The sequence below is a fragment of the Plasmodium inui genome (assembly GCF_000524495.1).
Source record: "Plasmodium inui San Antonio 1 unplaced genomic scaffold supercont1.9, whole genome shotgun sequence".
NCBI classification, from domain to species: domain Eukaryota; phylum Apicomplexa; class Aconoidasida; order Haemosporida; family Plasmodiidae; genus Plasmodium; species Plasmodium inui.
The window spans coordinates 828,334-840,996 of record NW_008481843.1 but is presented as its reverse complement, the minus strand read 5'-3'; the positions used below and the strand labels follow the sequence as shown (position 1 = coordinate 840,996).

Below are 12,663 nucleotides of genomic sequence, written 5' to 3'. Positions count from 1 at the left end.
AAAAAAAAAAAACCTTGACTATCATTTGGCCATCTTTTGACTATTGTCCTTTGACTATCTTTTGTCCATCTTCTCGTGTGGGGCCGGACGCGCAGCTCCCACGCAGAAGGGAAAGGTGTCATAATATATAATCTGGGGTATTCTTTGCCGAACGGGGCCCCCCCATCACAAATTTTATTTTCCTTTTGGGGTTGCTGAAACGGCGCAATAATGCACGTCGCGCTGCATCATAATTTCCCTTTTTTTTAAGATGGCCTAGACTTTCTGATCTACGCGACTGTTTGCTTCACTATTCTTTTGTCCCAGCGCTGTGGGATTATATAATTTGTTGCAGTTCCGCTGTTTCGCATTTTGTCATTTTGCCATTTTTTTGAGCTTTTTTCCCATTTTTTCTAATTTTTCCGACTTTTTCTCACTCTCCTCTGTTTTTTCCTGTTCCTTCCTGTTTTTTCCTTTTTTTGGCTACCCTCGGACCAACGCTGCAGATCACCGCGAACAAAACGCAGTTGCGGAAAAGAGCTATCCCTCTTTTTAGCGAAGCCAAAATGAGCAGCTGCATTTTGGGAGGTCCCCCTGAACGTTGGCGCAAAAAGGGGTGACAGCCCCACCCCTGCATGCGCATACTGGGCGAGGGGGCAGGAAGGCCACCATTCTCTTTGGATCTCCGCAGCGCTGCGTAGAACAAATACAAACGTACCTGCATACGTACGTGCATATGTACGTGCATGTAGTTTAGTCCCGTTTTCTCCCCTTATGAGAAACGCCGGACTCGTTTTGTAACCCAATCCCAGCAGCGATCTTTAATGTGGAGCAGAGGAAGGGAACAACTTGCGCGCCTGAGCTGATATGACTCCATACCATCCGCAGTGTTCCTTCCCCGCCCCCCAGAGGCAGCGCCAAAAATGAAAGTGAAGAAGGCGCGCACGAAGGGAGGCCTCGCCCGCGCGGGAAAGGGGAAGAAGAAGGTTACCAAGGGGAGTAACGCTCAGTCTGGAGTCCTACAAAGGAAGGCCAACGTGAACCGCTCAGTGCCTAAAAAAACAACCTCCATAGTGAAGAAGCCAGTTCGAGGTGCAGGTAGTAAGCGATACAGTTGGTTATTCCAAAAAGGGGGGGAGAAGACCCAACCTGCTTCCACGAAGGGGGGAAAAATGTCCCCCTCAGGTGGAGACAGCCCCGATAGCGATGAGGACGAAGCGGAAAGTGGAGGTGGAAGCGAAGGTGCAGGCCGAATCACAAATCGAATCGAACGCGAGGGAGGGGCCAAAGCGAGAAAAAAAAAGTTCGTCCTGTACAAGAACAAAAAGGGGAAGAAAAAAAAAAAAAAAAACAGAAACAAAGGAATGCTGACCTGCTTCCACAACCTCGGTCTGAGCGAAAACATGTGCCGAAGCATATCCAGTAATTTGAAATATAACCGACCCACAGACATACAAAAATTGTGCATCCCCAAAATACTGCACAGGAAGGACATCATATGTATAAGTAAAACGGGGACGGGGAAATCGCTCGTCTATGTGAGCACACTGGTAGACCTCCTAGCAGAGCACAGTCAATTTTTCGGAGTCAGAGGCTTAGTGTTGGTGCCCACGAAAGAGCTAGCCATTCAGATCTTCAAATTGTCAAAAAAAATATGCAAAAATTTTTTTAATTTAAAAATAAATGTAATAATCGGTGGAATTAATTTGAACAAGCAATTCGATATGCTGAAGGAAAATTTAGACATCCTGATATGCACCCCGGGAAGACTGAGCTTTATATTGAAAGAAACAAACTTAAGTCTGGAGAAAGTGGAAGTGCTGATCATTGATGAAGCTGACAGGCTCCTGGAGTTAAACTATTTCAACGACATGAATAATATTTACAAAGCTCTGCATCGTACAAACAAACAGACGTTACTAATCAGTGCAACTCTCCCAACGGATGTACAAAACTACTTCAAACTGAAGTTAAACAATCCGGAAGTGTTGTCCCTCAGTTCAGATAATACGATAAGTGATAAAATGAATTTACACTTTTTATTCACCAGATCGTATGAGAAGTATGGAGTGTTAATTAAATTAATTTTCCTTTTTAAAAAAAAAAAACTCGGAAAAACTCTCATTTTTTTCTGCACAAAATATCATATTTTATTTTTTTCCAAAATATTATCCTCTTTGAAAATTCATCATGCCATGTTGTATGGAAATTCAGACACCTCCTTTCGCTTCGATCAGATTAAGAAGTTTACCAATAGTGAGGAGATCCAATTTTTGCTCGTGACTGATGTTGCTGCCAGGGGGATAAACATCACCAGTGTTCAGAACGTAATAAATTATAACTTACCCTTTTCTCCAAAACTCTTTATTCACCGCGTCGGTCGTGCCTGCAGGGATGACGCTATGTCAAGTGGCTACGCTGTATCCCTTGTCACCTACCAGGATGTCCTGTATGCCTACGAGATATGCTTCTTCATAGGCAAGAAGCTCAAATTTTTCAGGCGCGCCGTGGAGAAGGTAGGCCAGCCCGCAGAGGCGGCTAAGACGAGCGATAATGTGGGGATCATCGACTCAGACGAACCAACAGACGTCGCAGACATCGCACACACCGCCGCCGCCGCGCACGCCCCCCTCCCTCGCGACGTCGTCTATCTCGGCTCGCTCAACCATGTCAGCGACTACATCGAACTTGTGGACACCCAGAAAAACGCAGACGAGGAGCTGGGCTCTCTCAACAGGAGCATCCTCGCCTCCTACAAACTGTACTACGCCATGAGACCCAAAGTGTCAAAATACGCAAGCACAGAATGTGTCAATAAAATTAACAAAATAGGCGGCGTTTACAAACTCTGCTTGTTTTATCACCCTGATGAAATTTATGAGAATGTTCCATCCGATGGTGCAAGAGAAGAAAATCCTCCCCGGGGTGGAAAGCAGCCGAATGGGGAGGAGCTGGCGCAAGTGGAGAGGAAATTGGGATATGTTTTATCGAGCGATGTTGTATCGGGCGATGTTGTATCGGGCGATGTTGTATCGGGTGATGTTGTATCGGGCGATGGTGTGATTAGCTCTCCGAACGGGGGGGAAGCAAACAGGGAAGGAGTCACCAAAGTCGGGGAACCCCCTAGAGGAGCCCTCGCCCAGCCGAAGAATTACACTCACAACGAACTCATGACGATCATCCACAATTTCCAAAGCAATGACAGCGGGAAGGTGAGAGGAATATCAGACGACATCAAAGATAAGTTAAACAAACTGAAGGCGAGGATGCATACGACTAAGCGGGCCCCAAGTGGAGAAGACATGGACGACATGGACGAACTCATGGGCGCCCTTGCCATGGGTCTCTGCGATCACGAGCATGATAGCGATTACGAATTGGAGCAATTGTGGAAGGACCGCGAAAATGGTAGTGGAGGCCATTCGGGGGAAGGTCAAACGGAACTAAGTAACAAGCCGAAGAAAATGAGCAAGAGGGCGTTAAAAAAGAAGAAGAAGGAGGAGCAGCAACAGGAAAAACAGAAGCAAGAAGGGAAAGAAGCAACATGTGTGGAACCCACGAAGGAGGGTCCCCCCATAGAACAAGCTTCCCCAAACGGAAACACCAGAAGAAGCAACATCAATATCCCCTTTGATGAAATATTAGAAAAAATAAATAAGAGAAAAATGAAACAAGAAACAGCCGCAGCATTTGCCATTAAAACTCCTGGATTCGACTTACCTCCAGATGAAGAAGAAGAATTGAACAAACAGAGATTCCAAAAGAGAAAAGTTTGGGACATGAGGAAGAGAAAATTTGTCCTACAAGAAATAGACGTCTTCCAGAGTGATGATTTCAAGAAGAAGGACAGACGGAAGGATGTTGAGACACCTGGAAAAGGGAACCACGGGGAAGGTGGCGCAGCCGAACCGACTAGCAACCTCTACCATAAGTGGGTGAAGCGCACAAAGAATCGAATCAAAAATGTAGGAGAGCTGGAAGAGAAAGGAAACCAAAAGGGGGCAAACACTTCTATGAGTACGAAACGGGCGCAGGGCTACTCAGAGGACCATACCACAAGTAACCAGCTGGACGACGAAAAAGAGACGCATTTGCAAATGCTGAAGCAGAACCATCCCGAGATTACCGATTCGTTGTCCAGAAATATGAAGCTGACTAAGAAGCAGCAGAGGCTGTACAAGAAATACCTCTCGGGCAGATATATGGATCCAAAACCAGACTCCGCTCTACACAAAAGTCTCCCACAGATGCAGAAGGAGAAGGCCAAAATGCTACAGAAAAAACTCAGAACAGATAAGAACTTCCGCATGAGGTATGCACGCATGAAGAAGAAGCGGCACGAACAGAAGCTTCGGGAAAAGGAGAACCTGAAGGGCGCCCGCGCGCGCTCCCTGGCCATTGTTAAGAGGAAGAAAATAGCCAAGCGTGGCGGCAAGGCGCGGAAGTGATGCGATTGGAAGTGAATCCACGAAAAGCGTGAACAGCAGACAGGCGAAGCGTTAACAAGACATAATTTTTAAATGTGCACAGATGACCCTCGCGAGAGATCACCTCGCTCGCGCCCTGGAAATATGCAGCCCCCCCGATTCCATCCCGAATGAAGTGAAAGAGAGTTGTTAAAATGTCCCTTCAGAATTGAAAAAAAAAAAAAAAAAGACGCGCACGGAGGAGCGGCCCCTACCACCTGCTGCGTATTTTTCGTACAAAAAAAAGGTACTAAACAGATGAGGACAAGAAGGCGAAGCGGACGTTCGTCATACATAAGAACAATACAGACGAACAGTGCATACGAACAATGCATGCCCATCGTGAAGGCACAAACAGATGGAAAATGGTGTGCGCCTGTTTAATTGGATGCATGGAGAGAGAGATCCCCCGTAATGTTATTTATTTTTGTGTTTTCTTTAATTCTTTATCATGTTTTTTCATTTTTTTCATACTTTTAATTTTTTTCAATTTTTTCATTTCTTTCACCCTTTTCATTCCTTTTCATCTTTTTCCCCGTTTCACAAGCGTGTTCGCCGATCCCCAAGAAGGGGATAGCCGAAGGGGGGTGCTACTTTTCATCGCCCCAAACATCACGTGTTGGTATTCCTCAAATAATTTTTCAAGTTACTTATTCTCTTATCAAGGTCATTGAAGGAGATGTTTAGAATGTTCGATTCTTTCAAAGGGTTATTCACAGCTTTACACTGCGCCCCCCCTTTGCCTGGATTCCCCACCTTTTCAGCGGCCTTGCCACCATCCCGGCCGCAATCACTGCTGCTCGTACTGCCGAAGGACAAGTCACGGTAATCCCTTCGCTTCGAGACCAGTATGTCTTTCCTCCTTTTTAACTCCTCTAATTCCTTTCTAAAATTTTCCTTTATGTCTGCACCTATGCTTTTCTTTACACTTCCTAACACGTCTTGTGGCTGTTTCGTTTCGTTTGTTTTCAACTTGGTTCCAGTTACATCTCGCGACTGGATGTGACTCCCCTTGGCGTTCGAATTTGCCTCGTTTGTTTTTTTTCCCTTCCTGATTAGGACCGTTCCAGTGGTAACTTCTTTGGTACGTCCTCTCGCAGATACCCCATCATGCTTCTTCGCACTAGTGGGGACGGCGGCAGCAGGCATAGTGGTAGGTGCTGTGGCAGCAATAGTGGTAGGAGCAGTGGCAGGCATAGTGTTAGGAGCGTCCGTAGGCACATTGCTGGGTGTGGCGGTTGAAACAGCGGGCGGATTTTTCTTCTCCCTCTGCTTGTCCAAGTACAGTTTGACCCTTTTAATGGAGTCCCCGCTGTCGCTCAGTTCTTCGTGGTCGTCCTGATTTTTCCCCTCCGATTCATTCACCTGTGAAACGCTCCGTTCAGTGGCCTTCCCGCGGCTATCTCTCCTTTTCAAACTTGTTTCCCGTTTAAACGCATAAGCTGAGGTGTATTTCTTTCTAAGAATCCTCTCATGGTGAGCATAATCGAACAAATCGCAGTTGATTTTTTTTCTTACTGCTGCTGGAGTTAATTTACTAAGCTTTTCTATACTCAACTGTTTCCCACACCAATCTGTTTTCGCTTCCACATCTTTTCCTCCATTAGCTCCTTTCTGAAGACATGACGAGTGTCTATTAGACACTTTCTCACTCCTGCCAGATAGCATGCTCGCCTTTGAACTGTAGTAATTTTTTATGTCCTTGGCAATCGTCATGTTTATATCACTGGACATGTTACGCATATGGTTGCTATTCGAAATGAGGTGGCTTTTCAGCTTGAACTTGGATTTCGAGGAGCAGCTCCTATTGGAGTGGAAAGAATCGCAGCCTCTTCCTATGGGCATACCCATGCGATCTTCACATGGTTTGTCATTTGTTACCTTTCTGCCCATAGGAATGGAGTGAACGAAATGGGGTCTCAACTGGTCTCCGAAATGGTCCTTGAAATGTTTTTTCACGTTGCTGGATCTGTCCACGTCTCCACTGGTACTATTAGCTGCCTGTACTTTCCCCGAGTGAATCACTGGATTGTGATCACTCCTTCTTCTGGACGTGTCACTAAACCTTCCAGTAAAATTGCGCATACTCATTCGCTTGTTGTTGTGTATACTCGCGTTGATGCTTCTCATCGAAACGTTTGAAAATTTCGCCTCAGAAAGGTTGTCCTCATAGATGCGACTTCGTCTGCGACCGCGATCGTGGTGACTACCATGGCGATTACTGCCATACTTTTGTGTAACTCCCCTGTGGTGGTAATTTCCCTCCGAAATGTTTCCCTTTCTGTACCACCCGGCATGCTTGCCCTGTTCTGAATTCACATTGTTCAGGCCACCCCTGAAGGAGAACCCACTGTGGTCACTTCGTACGGAACCCCCTCTCTGGTGATTTAAAAAAAAAGTATCATTCTGTATAATCCCTTTTAACCTCTCTATCTTCCTCCTCAGATATTTTATTTCAATTTTGTAGTTCATTTCTCTCAGTTTATATTCCTGAATTTCCTTTTTCATTTTGTATATGTATGCCTTCATTTGTTCTTTGCTGAGATACCTGGCTTCGTCGTAGTAGCTGTCCAGGTTTTCTCCCTGCGACCTCGGGTCGGAGCAACCCGCTCCGTAGGAGTCCGTCCTCTGCGTTCGGGGCCGCACCTTCGGGGTTAGCAGCAGGGTTAGCACTATGGTTAGTAACAGGGGTGGTGTCTGCTGCGGGTTGGCCTCTCCCCTAGTGGCCATATCCCCCCCCTCTGCCACAAACACACACACATGAACATACAATGCAGGTGCTCATTTGACGCGCCTAAAAAAGGCAACCCCCTCTTTGGCTCCTCCCTCACCTGGCAATTCATTCTCCTGAACGGCTCCTTCGACGATCGCTTCGGGCAGGGAGGAAAAAAAAACAAGAAAAGAAAGTAAAACAAGAGAAACAAGAGAAGAAAGTAGAACAAAAAAAAAACCATGTTACACGTGATAATAAGGCCCCTATTCACTACTAACGTGGGTGGCAATTTGGACCTATCTGGTTACGCTCCGACGTGGAACCCCCGTGTAGCTAGGGAGCCAAACTCGAGTATTCACCTTTCGAACTTCCATTTTAGTGCGTCCCTCCCCCAAGGAGAGCAGGCTATTTAGGAAAAGAAATGCATGCAGGGGGGCATCATAAATTATGTCGTTTGGGCCGACTCAAATGGTGAAAATGTTCTCCAGTCTTAACCTTACGCTAGGCGTTCCTTCTCCTACCACATCCCCTCCTGTGTTCTTCCCTTTAGAGGTTTATTTTATTCTAATTTATTTTACTTTTTTTTTTTTTTTTTGTGGCAAAAATGAAGCCAAAAGAATGGCTACACACAGATTAACAATTGCTGAGCGGGGTTTAAAAAAAGTTGCGCTTTATGAACCTCTGGAAGGAAAAACCTTCACCCTTTTTCGATAGTAAAAAAATGTCTTTTTATTTGAATTTGTCACACTATATGTGTATGCACATCGGGAAGATAAAAACTGCATTTATTTCGCCTCTTTTTTTTTGCTGTTTTATGCTTTTCCTTAAGAAGGCAAATGCGCTCGTGCTCATTGGAGCGCCTGTGCGATTATGCCAATCTTTAAAAAGTGGAGAAAACAAAAACAAAAAAAAAAAAAAGGAAAAAACATTGCGATGTATTAGGAAACCAAAAAAAAGGCAATTTCAGCACTTTTAATTTAGTTACACCTTTATCTTATTTTCCCGCATTGTTGTTCCACAGTGCTATGTTATATGATATCCTAGCCCCGCGTGAACAAGGAAAAAAAAAAAAAAAAAATGCAGTCAGTACACGCCTTACGAGAAGAGTCAACTGCGCCGCGTAGAAGTTAACACTGTTGACGCGAGTTAGTTAGACATTCGAGTTAGCAACCAACGAGGGGACCAAAAAAAGGGGAAAAAGGAAAGCAATGTATGCCACTGAATATGTGACCCAGAACAGAGAAATACTTATCCATAAGCTATGCACTTATGACGCACTTTCCCGGGGGAGATGCAATTTGTCAGAACAGCTTTTTTCGAATTTTTTTTTTTTTTCCTCACCCCAACTTTATTTCCTTCCTCTGCAAAGTAGTGTGCCATTTTGTAATTCCACAAACATGTAATATAAATTTCGCCCCTGGTTGGAAAAATCGCTGCCATTGGGCCCAATTCATGGGTGATAATTCGCTACCCCCTGTTATATAGACCTATAATATGTGTACACTCGGGAGTTAACACAACTGTGGTGACGCAACAGCAGAGCAGTCGCGAGACAAACATGGGATAGGCCTAACATCTGCCAATTATCCTTCCAGTTGAGCGCATGTGTTACTTCTGTTTTGCATTTTAGGGGTGGAAGAGAATCAACAAAATTTCCATTCCCGAGGATCTACACAAATTGGAGCAATTTAATCAGAACACTCACGATCCGCCGCTCACATAATATTCGCACCCCTTTGTGCATTCCTCCAAATGGCCATTTCACCAATTTAAGCTTAATCATGCAGAAGGGTACACCTTCCCGTCACATGCGCATCCATTCTGTGTAGCTTCTTTTTTTTTCTTTTTTTTTTTCTGTTCCTCGCTTTCGAGGACTTTGCACTAAGGGGACCAATGTAGCGTAATTTCCTACATATACTGTTTATCGTCCACGCCGCCAACTCCTGTTCTTAATTTTTTATCTTTTCAAATAGCACCCTTTGGGACATCAATTTTTTTGCGGGTACGCCCCAATTTGCCAATCATCCCAAAGGACGAGCAATTTTCCATCCTATTGTTCCAAGCGCATTTCCACGTTTGTAACTTTTTTTTTTCTTTGACAAAAGCGGTCGGTCACGGAAAAGAGGTCGAGCATTGGTCGCACCGACCGCTTCTTTCACATGATAAAGAAGGTGAGGCATAGAAAAAGAAAACATTTTGCTAATATGTTTCCCCTTTGCAGCGCTGTTACGGAAGTATACGCGTGTGGCAGCTGCTTCACCCCCTTTGCGTTAGCACGTTGCCTCATGACGTCCGGCCAATTGCCGCGCAGTAGGCACCCCGTTTGGCCTCTGGAATTCACCCCTTAAAGCGCCGAGGAGCTACCGCCCTCAAAAGTCTGTACACAGATAGGCGCCACGTACATATGCACCCACATTTGCTAGAAAAAATACTTCGCAAATAAAAAAAAAAAACGCAACTAAGGCGCAGAAAATAGTTTGCCATTTTTGCAGTAGGCAGTGCGAATTCAAAGTGAAAACTTGAAGGGGGCATTGTTCAATCTTCGCAATGGGATAAGAATAAAAACGCCGCTAAATCGGTGAATGTATATAATACCCCGACCCTGGTAGAAGGCGCCAGCAAGCCAAGGCCCCCCCTTTTCCTCTGCCCTTTTTTTTTACTTTATTTTCTTTTCTTCATTTGGGGGAGTGAACTGCCGCAAGTGCGCAACCGTTTCTTTTTTTGTAGTGCCGTCCCCCAGTGGGGGTTGGGAAAATGCCTCCCTCTCTCTTCTTCTTCGGCTTTTAACCCTAGCACGATACATACCTTATAAAGTTATAAGCGCAGAAGATATTATCTCTATGCGACCGGACTCCATATGTGTTTTCGCAAACTGCGTCTCGCGCAGATGTAGGCGTAGGTGTAGCGTTCCGCGTGAATGACACGGATGTTTAATATTATTTGTACATGTTTCATACCGCGTACGAGGCACTGCTTTTCTCGTTTTTCCTTTTTTATCCCAACGTGTTTAACTACGACGTCGACATACTGCCGAACCGCTATTATTTGGTTTGCAAACAAAAAAAAAAAATAAGGTCAGCGGGAGAAACAAAATTTGGGGATAAGAAAATTAAATATTGGAAAAAAAAAGTTAAAAAAAAAAGTTACAAAAAAGTTACAAAACAAAAAATTACAAAAGAAAGTTCCTACATAAAGAAAACGAATTATGTAAGAGGATAAACGGAACACAAACCTTTTCACATCGTGTTGCAGGTTCTGTTTAAGTTTTCCTTTTTGTTTTTACCCCACAATCTTCCTTCCCCCTTCTTCACAAGTAAGAACTGTACAATTACGTGTACGCATACGTATGCATATACATTATTCGTATGCGTGGCACTACGCCAATTGTAGGAAGGAGGAGCCACACAATTGTGCGAAAATGAGTGTCGGTAGATGATTGATTCGCGTCGCTACATCATGTGAATGCCGCGCAACGTGATGGTAAAATCTTCCTAACGGCCTCATTCACGTATATTTTTGCATGACAACATGTATGGAAGTGTATGCAAGTGTACGCATGCTACGAAGCTGATCAGGGAGGAACATTTATGTGCTCCCCAGCCACCCCCTCTTTTATTTTTCTACATATAAGTAGAACCAGCGCGTTTTTTTTTTTCACGTATATCCTGTTATGTTGACGTGCCAAATGTGCCTTCCGTGTTGTCACGCCTCTTCCCCCTGTGTGTCTCATTTATGTGCCAACTGGGGAAACCACTCATCCGCTAACCAGTGGTTTTTATTTATGTTTATTTTTATTTATATTTATTTTTATTTATTTTTCTTTTTGATGCTCCCCCCGTTCTGACTTTACCAAACATACCCACACATATCGTCCCTCCCCCCCGCGTAGATCCCCGTGTCAAATAAATTTTAAAAATAATCCGAACATGGAAAACATAAAGGAAGCCGAAATATCCATAAAGGGTGTTCTGGAAGGAGGACACAGTGACTGGGTGACTTCTGTGTCAACGCCCACCGACCCAAAGTTAAAAACCATCGTGAGCGCGTCCAGAGGTAATGCCTAGCGAGCGTGTGCAAAAGGGAGGAGGCGTCTTACAATCGCGCACACAGTTTTCACCTGTACCCACGCTGTGCAGCCATTCGGTGTGTCGATCATGACAGCGCAGATCTCATGTCATCCTCACCCTCTATACGCTCAACGTAGCATTGATGAGTCACACCAGCACCCTGCTATCGTAGTGGACTCACTCACTATGCTGATCATCGCTCACGTGGAGCAACCAATTTGTGGCCATCCCCCGTCACGCTTCTCCTCGCAAGTTTTTATAAACTTTTTTTCTCTCCATGATGACAAGTTTTATCCCAGCTCACTCTGAGAAAAATTAATATGAAGAGTTTTACAGCTCAAAAATCTGATAAGTGGAAAATAGTTATGAGAACGTAGCAGATGCGAAAAGGATAGTTTATCCAAAGGGATGGGAGGATTGTACATTTGGCGTTTTTCTTTTGTGTTCCACGTCTAAGAGTTGGCTACGGTTGCCTTCGTTGCCGTCCTTACCTTCTCGTTTGCCCATCCATTGGCCGATGGCCTACTCACCCCCGCACTGTTCCTCCCTGCACATCCACCCTGCAGACAAGAAGCTAATCGTGTGGAATATCGACCCCGATGACGAGTCAGGCGAAATAGGAACCGCAAAGAAATCCCTGACAGGACACTCGCAAGCTATCAATGATGTGTCGATTTCCTCGGACGGGTTGTTTGCACTGTCCGGATCATGGGATCACTCAGTTCGCTTATGGGATTTGTCATGCGGAGAAACGATAAGGTCATTCATTGGACATACTTCTGATGTTTTTAGTGTCTCCTTCAGTCCTGATAACAGACAAATCGTTTCCGCGAGTAGAGATAAAACAATTAAGCTCTGGAACACCTTAGCTCAGTGTAAGTACACCATAACTGAAGAGCAGCATACCGACTGGATTACTTGCGTCAGATTTTCTCCTTCACCAAAACAAGCCATTATTGTTTCCTGTGGATGGGATAAGTTAGTTAAAGTATGGAATTTAAAAAATTGTGATTTGAATAAAAACTTGGAAGCACACACTGGTGTGCTAAACACAGTAACCATTTCTCCAGATGGCTCATTATGTGCATCCGGGGGAAAGGACGGAGTAGCAAAATTGTGGGATGTGAACGAAGGAAAGCATTTGTACTCATTAGACACTGGGTGTACAATAAATTCACTCTGTTTCTCTCCATGCGACTACTGGCTCTGTGCCGCAACGGACAGATTTATAAGAATATGGAACTTGGAAAGTAAGCTAATCATTTCGGAAATATACCCAGTGAAACAATCCAAAGTTGGATTACCCTGGTGTACTTCCATCACTTGGTCTGCAAATGGCCAATTCTTATTTTGTGGTTCCACGGATGGAAATATTTATGTTTATGAAGTGAAGAAACAATCCATTTAGGGGGAAAAAAAAATTGTAAAAGAAAAAAAA

General features: G+C 44.5%; 3 protein-coding genes across 3 annotated transcripts; 2 read left to right on the top strand and 1 right to left on the bottom strand.

The window, feature by feature from the left end:
* Positions 1 to 902: 902 nt before the first annotated feature.
* C922_02680 (hypothetical protein) lies at positions 903 to 4,427 on the top strand (the record flags this gene model as incomplete). Its single annotated transcript, XM_008818279.1, has 1 exon — positions 903 to 4,427. The coding sequence occupies one exon, from the start codon at positions 903 to 905 to the stop codon at positions 4,425 to 4,427; it is 3,525 nt and encodes a 1,174-aa protein (XP_008816501.1).
* Positions 4,428 to 5,057: 630 nt separating this feature from the next.
* On the bottom strand, positions 5,058 to 7,175 carry C922_02679 (hypothetical protein; the record flags this gene model as incomplete). Its single annotated transcript, XM_008818278.1, has 1 exon — positions 5,058 to 7,175. One exon carries the CDS (start codon positions 7,173 to 7,175, stop codon positions 5,058 to 5,060), a length of 2,118 nt encoding a protein of 705 aa, XP_008816500.1.
* Positions 7,176 to 11,084: 3,909 nt separating this feature from the next.
* Positions 11,085 to 12,633, top strand: C922_02678 (methylated-DNA-[protein]-cysteine S-methyltransferase; the record flags this gene model as incomplete). The annotated part of the gene is made up of 2 exons (XM_008818277.1): positions 11,085 to 11,211; positions 11,792 to 12,633. The coding sequence occupies 2 exons, from the start codon at positions 11,085 to 11,087 to the stop codon at positions 12,631 to 12,633; spliced, it is 969 nt and encodes a 322-aa protein (XP_008816499.1).
* Positions 12,634 to 12,663: the final 30 nt, after the last annotated feature.